Source organism: Enhydra lutris, unplaced genomic scaffold, assembly GCF_002288905.1.
Source record: "Enhydra lutris kenyoni isolate GAN:26980312 unplaced genomic scaffold, ASM228890v2 scaffoldscaffold43, whole genome shotgun sequence".
Taxonomy (NCBI): domain Eukaryota; kingdom Metazoa; phylum Chordata; class Mammalia; order Carnivora; family Mustelidae; genus Enhydra; species Enhydra lutris.
In genome coordinates this window covers 7,001,347-7,017,409 of record NW_019154127.1, presented here as the reverse complement: position 1 = coordinate 7,017,409, position 16,063 = coordinate 7,001,347, and the positions used below count along the sequence as shown (strand labels likewise).

At 49.3% G+C, this 16,063-nt stretch overlaps 1 protein-coding gene across 1 annotated transcript in view; it reads right to left on the bottom strand.

Moving 5' to 3' along the window:
• LOC111155703 (dopey family member 2) overlaps positions 1-16,063 on the bottom strand; it is a 106,255-nt gene that overhangs the window by 19,717 nt on the left and 70,475 nt on the right. Inside the window, exons 18-27 of the mRNA XM_022516017.1 lie at positions 15,726-15,916; positions 10,829-12,458; positions 10,028-10,139; positions 9,209-9,397; positions 8,950-9,072; positions 6,969-7,103; positions 3,810-3,865; positions 2,314-2,418; positions 2,151-2,217; positions 160-304 (exon numbers count right to left, since the gene is read on the bottom strand). Of these exons, the coding sequence (XP_022371725.1) occupies positions 160-304; positions 2,151-2,217; positions 2,314-2,418; positions 3,810-3,865; positions 6,969-7,103; positions 8,950-9,072; positions 9,209-9,397; positions 10,028-10,139; positions 10,829-12,458; positions 15,726-15,916 (2,753 nt within the window). The remainder of the gene's footprint in view (positions 1-159; positions 305-2,150; positions 2,218-2,313; positions 2,419-3,809; positions 3,866-6,968; positions 7,104-8,949; positions 9,073-9,208; positions 9,398-10,027; positions 10,140-10,828; positions 12,459-15,725; positions 15,917-16,063) is intronic.

Here is a 16,063-nt window from a genome sequence, read left to right as displayed (position 1 = left end):
TCGTAACCCTGAGATCAAGACCTGAACTGGATCAAGAGTCAGATGCTTAACCGTGCGAGCCACCCAGGTGCCCCCAGACTGTTTTACTTTTAAGGAAAAACCAGACCCCCTTGCAGTAGCTGGCAGCAGGCATTGTCTTCTGACCGTCTCTGTACCTACCACACAAATCTTCCTCAGCATCAGATTCTTCTAGAGAGATCTGAGGCTGGGCCTTCACTTCCAGGTTTCTGCTTAGCCAGCTGGTTTGTTCCAAGGAAGAGCCAGCAATGCTCCCTACGGCTTCTAGGATTTTTTGAGTGACTTCCTGAGAGTAATGGAGAGAAAGAGGAAAGGAGGTTAGCTCAGAATCTAAAAACGCCTACAAGAGCACCAACTAGTAGAAACACAATGCAGGTCGCGACTTGAACCACACAGATAATATGCAGTTTCCCAGGAACCACATTAAAACGTCAGAAGAAACAAGCTCCTAATGTTTAACTTCACATGTCTAAAATACGATAGACTTGTAATCAAAGTAAAAATTAATGAGATTCACACTTATTTTTTGCACGAGGCCTTTGAGATCTGATGCCTGTTTCATACTATAGCACATTCAGTTCAGACAGGCCACATTCCCCGTGCTTAACAGCCACATGTGACTACCGGCTTCCATACTGGCCACTGCGGGCGCACCGCAGAGATACGGGAAGTCATGCCGCGCACTGCACGTAGGACATTCGTTTTCTGGTCTCTCGAGGACCACGGGTTCTTGCTAGAATTGCATCTTTCAATAACATAGAAGAAACACAAAGAAGAAAATGAAATGGACTCGATGAGGGCGAAGTGACGAGTGATCCGTGTCAGGAGCACAATCCGCAGAGAAGCGGGTCACGTGGCTGTGACAGGGAGAGAAATGCTGAGCCCCTTCCTCAAGCCAGCATCACCGAGTGTCACCAGCGGAGACTGGCCGCAGGTCCTGAACATCTGAGAATTGAACCACCCTGACTTCCGCTGTGCTGTGTTTAGGCATGAGGCAAGAGCATGCCCGCCCGCCTCTGGCCAGCAGGGGCGCACTTGAGGGAACAACCTTGTCCTGAGCTTGGGCAGAGGTGTGGTGTGGCTGACGGTGGCGAAAAGAGCAGAAAATGGGACCAAGAGCTCAGAGGAGGTCCCACTTCCCATGCAGTGAGTGATGGGGAAGAAGGGCAGGCCCCGCCTCGAAGCAGGGGTGAGGAGCTGGCATCAGGAGGTTGAGCACTGAGGGACAAAAGCGGCCACAAACGAGCAGGGGCGAGGTGCACCAGCCGTACCAGCTGTGCTAACACCGCGGCCAAAGCTATGCCCAGAATGGACTGAAGGGAGGGGTGTGCTGTGGGCAACGGGCCACAAAGCGGGGCCTTGAGTGGGGAGTTTGGGAAGTGCTGTCCAGGCACTGGTCACACAGCATCCGGGCTTTAATGATGCTTCTGTCGTGACAACTGGAGGCCAAAGGAGACCCTGAGTTTCCTAATGACGCCCGACTGTGCTTCAGACAGTGCTCCAGTGGTTTAGCAGTGGGAACTGGACAAACCATTCACCAATGCCCGGGGTTGTAAGGATTTGCAGAATTATTGCCAGAGCATAAAACTGATACACGTCCCAGCTGAAATTGAAGCCTTGGCTCCAAAAATCCCTGAATCACTGATTCTCACGGTTGCACAATAGTGACTTCCTCACTCCATCGCTCTATTTATTTGTTGCCTTTCTACTCTAAGATTTCCCTTCTCCCAGGGTGAGTTTCACTTTGATTTTTCAGGATTTTTGAGATTTCCTACGAGTATATAGTACTTTAATAAGGGGGGAAAGCAACGTTTGCAGGGAAGGAATCAGTCTGGGCGGAGTTATTAATGTAACGCTGCCGGGGCGGCTCTGGCCAAATCCGGTACCCTGAGGAGTGGGGGCACCCTGTCATCCCACAGGGGACTGCTCAGGTCTGACACGAGAACTCAGGCAGGTGACTCTGGCCCGGGTCTGTGGAGCCCTCTGAAGACAGTAACAGTGGAAGCCAGCTGTGAGGACAAATGCGCATCTAAGAACGATTCTGCCCAGTGTTGCCGATCCACAGGCATGTCCTCTAAAGGTGGACACCGCTCCCGGAACGGGCACATCTCCTGGACTTCTCACACACAGACCTGCAGGTCCTTCTGGTCCTTCTTGCTTTCCAGGTTGGGAGTTCTTGTCACAAAATCGTTCAGCATGCTGTTGAGAGACAACCAGCTTCAGACTAAGAATGCTGCAGAAACGAGGGGTGTCCTGGCAGAAACACACGGTAACATGAATGCTGGGTCCCAATACCTGAGAAGCAGAAAGTATCCAGGGGGAGCTAGGTTCAACTGTACGGATTCCTTCAACACACCCAGCAATGAAGGGAAGTTCTCTTGCAAGGCTGTTACTGGGAGCCTAATTAAAAAAAAAAAAAAAAAAAAAAAACAAACAAAAAAAAAATGAAACAGGAAAAAATACCCAACTGTGAACAAGTCAAAACACGTATTACAAGCACATTTTAGGTCTGGGCAGTTGTAAAACAGAGGTAAGATGGAGTATCTGACTGACCTGTTTGTTCTTTTTTAGATTAAAATATGCACAAACGAAATTTGTGTACTTGGACAAGAACCCGGAGTGTGGAGACCAGAAATCCTGCTGCTGACAGGTCAGATGCTCCTGGTTTCCTGTCTATCAAATAAAGGCCTTGAACCAGAGGGCTGTCTGATCCCTTGGGCCTGTCCAGCTCGAGTATCTGGCCTCCCCAGTACTGCTGGTACTAGTCGGCCCCCAGGTCCCAAGGTCACCCATCAGGAAGCTCATCTTCAGCAGCTGTCACAGGGAGCCCACACTGAACATGCTGCAGCTCAGCCGCAGCCCGAGGGCCCTGGGTTCAAGGCCTGGTGCCTGACGTACCGCCTCGGGAGTGACCTCGGCAGTGCCTCCTCTGCAGGGGGAGGGTAAAATCCTAACCTGCTGCTGCCTGGCAGCTCATGTATCACTCAGACCGCTGTGGCGGACGACACACGGCAGCTACCACCAGGAAAGACGTGACTGGCTTCTCTCTAAATCCCAGAGGAAGGAACTCGAATGATGCTTGGGTGAAGCATCAACAGCTGGTCTGAACGGCACCCCAGGCCCGGGGACTCCTGCGATTCTGACCCCCCTTGATCGAGCCTCCTGCAACCTCAGGATGTGGTGAGTTCCAACCATGGAATGGGAGCTGTGTTAGCCAAGAAGCTCGTATCTGGTCGTCGGGCTGCCCGACTGCGTAACTCCTGCCACACATATGAGGACTGGGTGGCGTCCTTGAGAGGAGGGGCTCTACCCCCACGTCCCCCTTGTTACTGCAACAGAGATGGCCCCACACAGTGGAGGGGCTGCAAGCTGTACCTGGATGTGCCCGTGTAAGACCTGAGCAGCCCGGGAAGCTTTGTTTTCCACCCGTGGGAAATCCAAGAGCGCTAGTGAGCTCGGGACACCCAGGCAGAAGCCATGGGAAAACACTGAGGACAGCACCCAGAAGAACCATTTCTCCTTTTGCTAAAGGAAGTCTTTAACACGTTTAACACTGAACATAAAATGTTTGACCTACAGCACCCGGATTTTATAAAGTCAGATTAGGTCTTTATAAGGAAGGAAAAGTAAGATCATCAGGGTGTTCTCACACCTCAGGAGGAAACTAAGACCCTGTTAAGACATTTTCTGAACTAAGGCTCTCCAGCTGTCAGCAAGTACCATCAACGTTCCATTTAGAACCACTGCGACGGCATATATCATTGAGACGTGTTTGGGAAGGGCTGCGTTACCTTTGGACGAAAGCGTAGCAAAACTGCAACACGGGGATATCCACAAGGGGTGCTTTCTGAAAATAAAAAGTGAAACCAATGACTCCAAGTTGGTAGGAAATGAGGGTGCCTGGGTGGCTCAGTGGTTAAAAGCCTCTGTCTTCGGCTCAGGTCATGATCCCAGGGTCCTGGGATCGAGCCTCACATCGGGCTCTCTGCTCGGCAGGGAACCTGCCTCCTCCTCCTCTCTCTCTCTGCCTGCCTCTCTGCCTACTTGTGATCTGTCTGTCAAATAAATAAAAAAATCTTTAAAAAAAAAAAAACGGCTCAAGAAATTCTCGGACAGTTTTCTCACTTACATGTGAGATGAGGATGAAAAGATGGCTGATTCCCAGGTTCAGCTTTTCTTTGCCATCCCCAGTGTGATGACCTTAACATCCAGAGCTGTATTCCTTTTACTCATTATAAAACCTTTTTATCGTGGTAAAATATATATACATGGGGCTCAGATGGTTGAGCATCCAACCCTTGCTTTTGGCTCAGGTCATGATCTCAGGGTCCTGGGATCGGGCCCTGCGTCAGGAGGGAGTCTGCTTGAGGATTCTCCCTCTCCCTCTGCCCCGACCCCACTCGCACTCTCTCCAAAATAAATAAATCCTTAAAATATACCTAAAATTTGCCATTTTAACCATTTTTCAGTGTCCATTTCGGTGGCATTAACATTCACATCATTGTGCAACCATCGCCACACCATGCACCTCCAGAACTTCATGTTCCCCAAAGGAAACTGTCCCCGTTAGACAGGAACTCCTGTTCCCTCTCCTCCTGCCTCTGGCAACCACCTCGCTCCCTTCTGTAGAAAGTATGTATGCAACAGACTACTCCCAAGACCACAGGTACATGGAATCACGTTTTGGTGACTGGCCTCACTTGGCATGTCCTCAAGGTTCACGCACTGTTACAGCAGGTGTCAGAATTAACTTCCTTTTTAAGGCTGGATGATATTCCACTGCACGGATAGATCTCATTCATTTATCCAATCATTCATCAATGGATACTTGGGTTGCTTCTACCTTTTTACTATTTTGAGTAATTCTACTATAAACACTGGTGTACAAATACCTGTTTGAGTAAAACTCTGTTTTTAAATAATCATCTTGTCCATTCCGCCAGTTTTCATTTAGGGAATTATTCTTATTTTTTTCCTAACAATTTTATTTTTAAATTTTTTTTCATTTTTTATTCTATTTTATTTATTTTTAAAGATTTTATTTATTTATGTGACAGAGAGACAGAGAGACGGTGAGAGAGAGAACACAAGTAGGGGGAGCAGCAGAGGGAGAGGGAGATGCAAGCGCCCCACAGAGCAAGGAGCCCAATGTGGGGCTTGATCCCAGGACCCTGGGATTATGACCTGAGTCAAAGGCAGACACTTAACAGCTGAGCCATCCAGGCACCCCTATTTATTTTTAAAAAGATTTTATTTATTTAAGAGTGTGTGCACGTAGTGGTGTACATGAGTAGGGAGGAGGGGCAGATGGAGAGGGAGAAGCAGGGTCCCTGCTGCGCGGGGAGCTGGACGTGTGGCTTAATCCCAGAACCCTGAGATCATGACCTGAGCCAAAGGCAACTGCTTAACCCAGGCGCCCCTTTCCTGATAATTTTAAATCATGTGATAGGAGGCAATTATTTCAAAGTCAAAATAAATCCCTGGTTTCTATCAAATTAAGAATAGCTTCTACACTTTCAATGAGGCACCCTGCTTTGGTAAATACAAAAAGCTCTGGGGTGCCAGGCTGTCTCAGTCAGTGGAGCGTGTGACTCCCGACCTTGGAGTCATGAGTTCGAGCCCCACATTGGGTATAGAGATAACTTAAGAATAAAATCTATTAAAAAAAAAAAAAAGCTCTAAGGGCATAAAAACACGCTAAACCACAAAGTCCTCTCTGTTTCAAAACCACCGCACATGACTGGCAAAGGCCTCAAGGCAGCAAGGACTCTCTTGGCTGCTGTGTAGAAGCAGAGCAGCACAACTCTGGGCGCTTCACGGTTCCATTCTGGTGCCCTTTACCCAGCACTGATGCCACCGCGGCCACACGAAGCTCTTCCTTCTCAGAATGCCTCAAAGGAGTCCTGTCCCCGGACCTGTACTTTTCACTTTTACATAAAAATTATGCAAACTATTAACCTGCCCTTTGACAAAAATGTTCCTCTTCTCTCTGAACTCTGGTCAGGGCTCTCTTCTCGACTAGGCCTGTGGGGAATAGGGCTTTCAGCAGGACTGACTCTATGCCCTAACCTGAACAAACAGTGCTGTCGTTTCTAGCAGCTCAAGGTGGGGCTCCTCATGATAACCACTGCCCCTTAAAATGCCTGCCCAAGAGAGCTCAAGGCTGCCAAAACAATTTGCCATTTGTTGAGTCAACACGGGATAGGATCTTGACCTCCCTTCTCAGAGCACTTATTAAGAAAAGCATAATTATAAATCCTTCTTTTAAGAGGTACATGCATCTCCTACAATAGAAAATGTCTTTCTCAAGGACCTGGGAGACATCCTCGGAAATACTGCCACTGAAAGAGAAAGGGCCCCTGTGTCCCAGGCTCCTGGAGTGTAGGAGCCTGCCTGCCATGAGCACCAGTCAGCAAACCAGATGACCCACTCACAACGAGCAAGTACTCTCCCCCACCTTTTTGGAATTTTCCACTCCCTGACTTTGTTGGAGGCCCTGCTTGTTCACCCTTCGTGCTCCCCCATTTTCCAGCTCAAGTGCCCTGCCGCCCCTGCACAAGCCAGAACCGAGGTCAGCTCCCTCCCAGTACAGGAGCTACTGAACAAAGTCAGTCTCTGCCACCTCTAGCAGTATCTGGCTCTGCTTCCCCAGGATGCCTTTTAGGCTACAGGTACTTGGTAAGAACCCATTCCTGGGCAGGGCGTGTGGCAGTGGGGTGCACAGATGAAAGATGGGCCTGCCTCCTGCGGCAACCACCTTCAAACAGGTGCACCGAAGCCCATTAGGCACACCTCATGGGGTCTCCCCCAAGCCCAGCAGAACACCTCCGTGCCCCTGCCCCAGGAAATCCAAGTTGCTCCTTCGACCTCTGCTTCCCTTCCAAACAGTTATAAGACGCGGAGACAGGAGGGTGCTGCGCATCCATCCGGAAGATCCCCAGGCTTCCCACCTCATCCCCTCGGATTTGCGGCGGCCTCTTCACCACCTCCTTCGCCAGGTGCAACACCGTGTCTATCTGCAGGGTGCTGAGCGCACAGACCAGGTCGACAAGGGTCAGCTGGGATGCACTTGCCGCTGGGACAATCTGCCAAGGCAAAAAAATAGCCCCTTAAAGGTCACAGAGAGAAAACAAAAATAGGAATGGTGCACAGAAAGTATTCTACAATAGCGGCCCCACGGAGAAAGAGCTTTAATCTTTTAAGTAAATATTTAAATATTTAAACAAAAATTGGGTAAAGGACTCTACTGGTAGGGATAAAGAGGAAGTTGAGCATTTAATCACAGGAACGTAGTCAGGAATACATTAGGAATAATGGTCAAGAGATGATGGGGCAGTGACAGTGGTATGTTCAAGCGCAGAAAGCATGTCATTTCATTTTTTTAAAAAGGAATCTCTATACCCATCGTGGGACTCAAATTCACATCCCTGATTTTGAGATGACTGAGCCAGCCAGGTGCCCCTCAGAAAGCATTTTAGAAACAGAACCACTTAATTGGAAGGAAGCAGTGTGGCCCTGATAGAGCCCTGAAAGTATGAGGGCAGTAAAAGAAAAACCAGATAAACCAGGTTCTCAATAGTTGGTCTTGGCAGGAAAGCCCTGGTATGGGAGGTCCATTCTGGATGACGGAAGTCTGCATAACGTGGTCGCACGCACTTGGAAGGATCAAGTTTACCACCAGGGAAGACCCCACAGGTGCTAGGCAGGGAGGCCTGGACCACCAATCTCTCGTGCATCCTCAGGGAACAGGAGCCTACGCTGGGCACTGAGAAAGTTTCCAGGGGGTGGGACTGACCCTCTGAGGGAGGTCTGAGATAGGAAACTAGAGGGTCAAGAGAGAACAAAGGAAGAGACCTGTTTTTTTTTATTTTGCATAAATAAACCATGTCCCTGAAGGACTCAGTGATGGACCATTCGGTGGTTAAAGGACGGGTGAGTTGCGAACTGAAGTTATCTTTGGGAATAGGAATGGGAGGATGTAAATCAGTAAAAAGCCTATGGAACCTGATGTGTCAATGTAGGTTCATGACTGGAACAAACATACCACTTGGGGAGGTGCTGATTGTGGGGGAGACCATGCACACGTGGGGTGGGGGGCATTTGGGAAATCTCTGCGCTTTCCCCTCAATTTTGCTGTGAACTTAAGGCTGCTCTTTAAAAAAAGTAGTCTTGGGGCGCCTGGGTGGCTCAGTGGGTTAAAGCCTCTGCCTTCGGCTCAGGTCATGATCTCAGGGTCCTGGGATGGAGCCCCTCATCGGGCTCTCTGCTCAGCAGGGAGCCTGCTTCCCAACCCCCGCCTGCCTCTCTGCCTACTTGTGATCTCCCTCTCTGTCAAATAAATAAATAAAATCTTTAAAAAAATTGAAAATTTTAAAAAATTTAAAAATACTCTTTAAAATAACAGTTTAAAGAACAGCTGTAAGACGGACTACAAGCAGGGAAGGATCCACATGTTCTCACAGGAAGGATAATGTACCATTCCTCGAGCTGGGTGGTGGGTCCACGGTGGTTTCTCTGGTCTGTGGCACACACACACTTGTATGTATGCTAATAATTACCACATTTAAAAGGCTAACCAGAAGTACTAGGTATTCATTACACAGAGATCTGAAAGCCAGCCAGGGCCAGCCCCACTCCCCGACTTGGCCCGCCACAAGCCTCCCCGGAGGCACAGCTGTGTTATCTGTGCATCTGCACGGAGCGCTGCCCGTCACACTAACAGTGAAGCATGGACACCGCATCAAAAACTCATGACGTACTGTTTGGTGACTAACGTAACACAATAATAATTAAAAAAAACCTAAAAAATAAAACAGTGAAACCACTCCAGCAGTTTCCCCTGCCTGCCTCTGATGTCACCTTTGATGACAAGCAACTGTGGTATTTCTGGCGGAGTGAGTTCAAGTACAACTTTAATTCTTAAGACTCTACCTTCATCTTACTGAGACGCTTCAGCTTCTTTCTGCTCCACACCGTCGCGACCGCGGCTGTCAACTGAACCCCAAGATGGGCCGTCAACGGGTTCAAGAAGTCTAAAATTTTTTGTCGTATGGTCTAGATCGCGGGAAAGAGAAGAGTTAGGGCAGAGTAGTACCAGGGCTATCACGTTATATATATATTCCCGAACACGTCCATTTTTGTGGGATAACACACGACGAAAGAAATAAAACCACAGGGGAAGTTCTCTCACTTTGGTGGTTTTAAAGTAAACGGAAGAGGATCCCTTCGTGGCTCCAAGGAGATCCACGGGTCTCTTGTGAGTCTCCTCCTTTCTGAGAACATTCCAGAGAAGGGCCATGGTGTTGACAATTCGAGGCAACTCTTCCAGAATGGCATTCTTGGCATTTTTCAAACTGGTAGGATCGCTTACAGCAGTGGTCTGAAATTGAAAATGAATATGAGACTCAGCTGTGTGTGTGGCACTGGGTCCCTTCCCACAAGGCCAGGGCACGGGCCAGGTGGGGGGGTAGTCTGGGCCCTAGCACTCCCCTGAGCAAGTCCCACCGGCCGTGGTCTGGAAGCAACATGCTTCCTGTGCACGTCAACCTGTAAGCCTTCCTTTCTGGGCACCTGGGAGTCTAAGACTCCACGTTAGACTCAAGTCATTCGGCCAAAGCATTAGTTGCATTCAAAAATTTAATCCCCAAAAGGACAGAGCAACTGACAGCTAAAATGGCTTCAGATTGCAGATTTCACAAACACCAGGAGGTTAAGTAAAAAATACACGTGAAAAAGATGACATTTTATCCCATTTGGTTACTAATAAAACAACGGGCAATGGGAAGGCGCCTTGGGGAGTGCCCGAAGAGCTAAACTACATCTGCGTTACTTTTGCATATTTGTGCACACATATTTGCATACATGCTTGCATCATTTGCAAGCATATATTTCCATATATATTTATGTTCCTTACACGTGCACATTTCTTATTTGAACAGGTCATAATCTAATGAAGACAAAACAATATATGAAATTTGCCTGGAACTCAGCTGGGGGGAAAAAAACTTACCTTTTTGTTTTGGTTGGGCTGTTCCAAAAGACAAAAATGACTAATGGTTGTCAGACCTTCCAAAAGAGTGAGTGGGTAATCCGGAGAAATGTTCTCCCTCTTGGAGGTTAAGCTTTGGTGAAGAAATGAGAAACTCGTTCTGAGAATTTTGAAGAATGAGGCTGTCAAGTTTTTAACCCCACCTCTACATGCAGAAACCAGAAAGCAAGCACTATCTTCAAGAAGCTGGGGCCCTCGTAATGAAATCGTGTTATAATAATGAGGGGCTGGGGCGCCTGGGTGGCTTAGTGGGTTAAAGCCTCTGCCTTCGGCTCGGGTCATGATCCCAGGGTTCTGGGATCGAGCCCCGCATCGGGCTCTCTGCTCAGCGGGGAGCCTGCTTCCTCCTCTCTCTCTCTGCCTGCCTCTCTGACTACTTGTGATCTCTGTCAAATAAATAAATAAAATCTTAAAAAAAAAAATAATGAGGGGCATCTTGTGTGCTATTTCACATTCATACAGCCCCTTTGGAAAAAATGTTTTCAGATGCTTTAGACTTTCTGTGAAGGTGATGCACGTTATTATTTCTGTTTTGCAAAAGTCACGGAGAGTGGCTGCAACGCTCAGCTTGCCTGGGTTTCTGTGGAATCAAAAATGCAGGACGGAAGCATTTAGTTCCGGGTTTCCCCCTCCTGACGACGCTAAATCGGCTTCTGATTAGGCTGAAAATTACCCTCTGCCAGGCTTCCCTCGCACACTAGTCACTCATCTCACAAACACTGGCCTCAAGGTAGTCAGCGCGTATCACGCGGTTTGCCATACCTGATAGACAGCTTCACGGATTCGCTCTCATACTGCTTGACCAGCTCGTCCAAATTTTTGCAGATCTGGACAATGAAAGGAGTCACTGTCCAGCCCAGGGACTTTCCGAAGTACGGTAAGGAATGCGTGACCAGGCTCACCCAGGCCGGGTGCATGCCGTAGCCATAGGCTGGCTGCAGCCCTCGCACCACGGCGGCCACCAGCAGCCCCTGGGAGGTGAGCGGGTGGGGCTGCACGTACTGCACGGCGCTGATGGCCTGCTGGAAGTTCAGGGCCCTCCGCCACTCCCGGGACAGCTCCGGCTGACTGTCGGCCTCCTCTTGGACCTGGCCCAGGTGATGCTCCAAGACAAAGAGCACCTGCAGCAGCTTCAGCAGCTCGATCTGCAGCGGGTGCTCGCTCCAGATCTGATCCCGGCCCAGGTTGATGAGGCTCTCCTCAAAGAGGCTCTCCTCCTGCGGGGCCCGGCCTCGCTCGGCAGTGGCCAGCCCGTAGCGCTTCTGGCTCGTGTACATGGAGGCGGACAGCGAGAGCAGGACAAACTCCTGAACTCTGCACCTCTGCAGCAAGCTGTGAATGAACTCCACGTTCTTCCCCTCGGCAGACTTGGCCACGGACACCAGCTGCGTCATTATTCTAATCAACACCTCCACGCTCTTGACCTGCACGTCCCGGTTGCCCAGGACGTCTCGGTGGGAGACCTTCAGGTAACAAGGGTAATAGCTGCGCAGGAAACTGAGGCACAGGTAGGTGAGGAGCTCGATCAGCAGAGAGTGGGGACACACGCTGGGGGACTGGGTCTGGAGCTTTCCATAGAAACTCTGGCCAACGAGGGCCTCCTGGTGGCGAGCGAGGAGGTTGGAGATGAGGTTGAGGTGCGCGGTGGAGCTGGTATCCATGCTGGTCCTGGACACCGCCTCGATGAACTCCTTGGGATTGGTTTTGAGCACGGCCTCTAACACTGAGAAGGCATAAAGAACCCGCCGGGAGTCGTACGGCTGCAGGTAGAGCAGAATGTGCTTGAACAAGGCCTCGATGGTCTCCTGCCTCTCCCGCTGCTGCTTCAGCAGCCGGGACGTGCTGAGGGCCTGGAGCTCCAAGTCGGCCTCCTCGTCACTGGAGAACGACTCCGAAGCCTGGGTCTTGTCTGAGTCCACGCGTGTCAGGCTTAATTTGGCACCAGACTTGAAGCCTTCCGCCTGGAAGGCCGCCAGCAAGGCTGAGCGCTTGGGGTGAACCCTGCCGCCCATGGGGATGGGCGCACAGCAGCTCTCTTCATTGCTCAGCTCCTGCGGGTCGTGGGAAGGGGAGGAAAAGGAGGACGTGTTCTCGCTGTCCGTGTGGGCAGAGCTCGTGTCTGCAGATTCTGTGTGCTCGCTGCTGTCTGGGGCGCTGCAGGCCGTCCTGTCGGGAAGGTCCATGTAGTAGGGAAGGTCATCCTCGCTCAGCTCGCTCCCCAGTGGACACTTCTCTGGTTCCTTCTCCACCTCGGCCCAAATGGCCTCACGGTCAACGGTGGTGAACTGGCTCAGCGGCACGCCCTCTTCGGAGCTGCCTTCCTGAGCCTCGGGCGCGCCACAGGGCTCTTTGAAGGGGGTTTTCTTCCTGTTGAACCAACGGTGCAAGTCTTCTGAAAATTACAAAATGACAAATGACTTCAGGACAGAAGAGGGAGCTCTGATAAGTTAATTCTAGAATGATCTTTATCTGAAACCCAGACAGAAAGATCTATGTTAATAAAATTCCCTCATAAAACTACAACGCCAGAGTCTACATTGTATTATGGACAAGAGGCAGACCAAGTAAAGGTGAACGGGTCTTTTAAAATGTTCAGGGCATCAGAGAATATTGGCTACACTATCACAGAAAATACAAGTATTGCAACTTTTACGGGGAGGGTGATTTAAAAAAAAAAAAAAAGCATATTATGTTGTTCCTTTCAAGAAATGAATTTCCTGGGGTGCCTGGGTGGCTCAGTGGGTTAAAGCCTCTGCCTTCGGTTCAGGTCATGGTCCCAGGGTCCTGGGATCAAGCCCCGCGTCGGGCTGTCTGCTCAGCGGGGAGCCTGCTTAGCTCTTTCTGTCTCTCTGCCTCCCTCTCTGCCTACTTGTGATCTCTGCTAAATAAATAAATAAAATCTTTTAAAAAAAATTTTTAAAAAATTTTAAATTTTTAAAATTTTAAAACAATTAAAAAAAAAAAAAAAGAAATGAGTTTCCGGGACGCCTAGGTGGCTCAGTTGGTTAAGCCACTGCCTTCAGCTCACGTCATGATCCCTGGGTGCTGGCATCGAGTCCCGCATCGGGCTCCTTGCTCAGCAGGGAGCCTGCTTCTCTCTCCAACTCTGCCGGCTTGGGCACTCTCTCTTTCTCTCTCTGACAAATAAATAAATAAATAAAATCCTAAAAAAAAAAAAAAAAAAGAAAAGAAATGAGTTTCCTTTTAAGAAACGTATCCCACAGAAATGTCAGGTTTTCAAAGCGGGAAGGTATTCGGTGAACTCTCATGTGTGAAGACAAGCTGGAAGGTGAACAAAACATGACAAGACTGAGACAACTTACAGCACAAGCTCACCATCGAGGACTATCTGGGTTTTTCAAAGACACATCTGTGGGTACTGATATGGAGCAATGTGCAGGATGTATTAAGTAAAAGAAGAAAAACCAAGCCACAGAACCAAGCTGTGCTGAACGAGCCACTTAGGGGGGCAGCACCCATAACACGCAGCTCTGGAAAAATCTGGAAGACCGTCCACCAGCCACCAACAGGACCTAGTCCTATCAGCGAGCACCGCAGGGGACTTCCGTGCGTGGTTTGACCTTCTTATTACTCTAATTGTTAAAATAAGCACGTAAGTACTTCTGTAATCAGAACATATGCAACGCTTTAAAATATTCGGGTCTCCTCAAAACGGAACACCACCCAGAAAGAAGTCTTTGGTAGGTACCACCAAACCGATCTTTACAAGCAGCTCTCCGCAAAACTGTTCTGTGAGCATCAAGCAAGATTAGGGAAGGAAGAAGAACAGATGTTAGAAATACATGAGCTGGGGCGCCTGGGTGGCTCAGTGGGTTAAGGCCTCTGCCTTCGGCTCGGGTCATGATCTCAGGGTCCTGGGATCGAGCCCCGAATCGGGCTCTCTGCTCAGCGGGGAGCCTGCTTCCCTTCCTCTCTCCCTCTGCCTGCCTCTCTGCCTACTTGTGATCTCTGTCAAATTAATAAATAAAATCTTTAAAAAAAAAAAAAAAAGAAATACATGAGCTGCCTAAAGCTCACGGTGATGTTTTCAAAATAGGTATCTACAGAGATAGGGTGGGGGGTAAAGCAGAACTCTTCTGGTCGCTTCCAGGGGAAGGACAAGGCAGGGAAAAGACATTTTCTCCTATTAGGGCCGTAGCAGGAAACATGGGTTAGAGGAAGCAGCAGGAAGTGCCCTGAGACTTTGAAAACCGGGACGCGCGGTGTTAGGACTTTCTTCTTACTGCAAAAGAACTCTAAAAAAATTTAGCTGCCATAAATGAGAGCCAAACTTTTTTTTTTTAATCTTTTTTTTTAAGATTTTATTTATTTATTTGACAGAGATCACAAGTAGGCAGAGAGGCAGGCAGAGAGAGAGAGAGGAGGAAGCAGGCTCCCTGCAGAGCAGAGAGCCCGATGTGGGGTTCGATCCCAGAACCCTGGGATCATGACCTGAGCTGAAGGCAGAGGCTTTAACCCACTGAGCCACCCAGGCGCCCCGAGAGCCAAACTTTGAAGAAGGTGCTTTACTTTCTTATAACATGGAATAACAGAATGCCTTTTCTTTGAGAAGGCAGACAGCTTTCCTTCCTAAAGGAAAGCTAGGGGTTCCAGTTTGGGTCAGGGAACCTTGTAAAGAGAGGAAGTGTCTCAGAAATGACTGCTTGTGGGGGTGTTAGGCTGCTTCTCCCTGTAAGATAAGACTGGTACAAACAGAAAATTCACAGCCCAGTGGGCTAAACAAGCTAAGTCAAAGCTTGTGAAGTCATCACTGAGAAAATGGCAGGAAGTCATAAAACACCGCTAATGCGGGAAGACATGTTAGTTCATGAACAGTGCTAGGCACTAATCACCCACATATAATGTGCTCATCGTTGTTTATTTTAGGCTCGTTTCTCTTCTTCCTGCCTATATTCTACTAATTTGCGCTCAAGATGCCTCTGGGAGTGCCTAGGTGGCTCAGTCGGGTAAGCCTCTGACTCTTGGTTTTAGCTCAGGTCATGACAAAAAAATGAACAGGCAGAAAAGAAACCCCTCTCCTTGGTGTCGAACGTTCACAAATAAAAGTTATGTTTTAGATACGTACAACTGACCACATGACATGGAAATTTCAACTTCTCAGCCGTTCATAGCTGGAGGCAACCTAAACTACCCCTCGGTCTAAGCAGGGATCTGGAGAGAAGCATCAGCCTAGCCAGACACTGAACTGCAACTCTTCTAAGCGGAGGTACACTGGGAGACACTGGGGCAGAGGGTCTGTTATCCTTTCCTTCTGCCTTAGGTGCACTTGAATTGTTTTCAGTAGCAGAAGAATAAAAAATCAGCTATTTTTATTGGAACATGGGTTACTAACAATTTCTTTTTTTATAAAAAAAAAAAATCTGATTTTTCAGTGAAAACAACAAACCCACTCCCTAGCATTTCTAAGTGCTGGTTCGTCTGCTCCTTACATTTTAAGAGTCCTCACAACTTTACAAAGTGCCCTCACACTGCCAGTATCCGGCCAAACCACTGAGCGGGGCTAAGTGCCTCAACTGTCCCCCTTGGCAGCTGGGGTCTGGAGCTGGGTCCAAGGGTCCTGGAGCCCCCTTGCTCCCTCCCAGGCCCAGGGACACTGGGGACACAGTGTTCCCCCGGCTGCCCTGAGAGGTGTGCTCACCTGCTGTGTTCTCCTGCTTGAGGCAGTGAATGGAGGTCCTCTGGGTTTTGGGCTGGAGCAGGAGCAGGAGCATGGGTTCCAGGATGCGGGCCACATCACCCAGGGAGAGCGCGCGTACCAGCCAGCCCTGGGCTGCCGCGCTGATGGCGCCGTCCGTGCAGGCCAGGCTGTCCAGCACGACGAACAGGGATCTGTGGGTGGGAAGGGTATCATGGAGCCAGCATCTGGCAATCCCATGCACCAGGATCCCCCTGGGGAGCTTCATCCATGCTGGGCCCAGGAGACCCAAGCAGATAAAGACAAGGGGATTTCCACCCTAGAATCACTGGAGGAGCTTT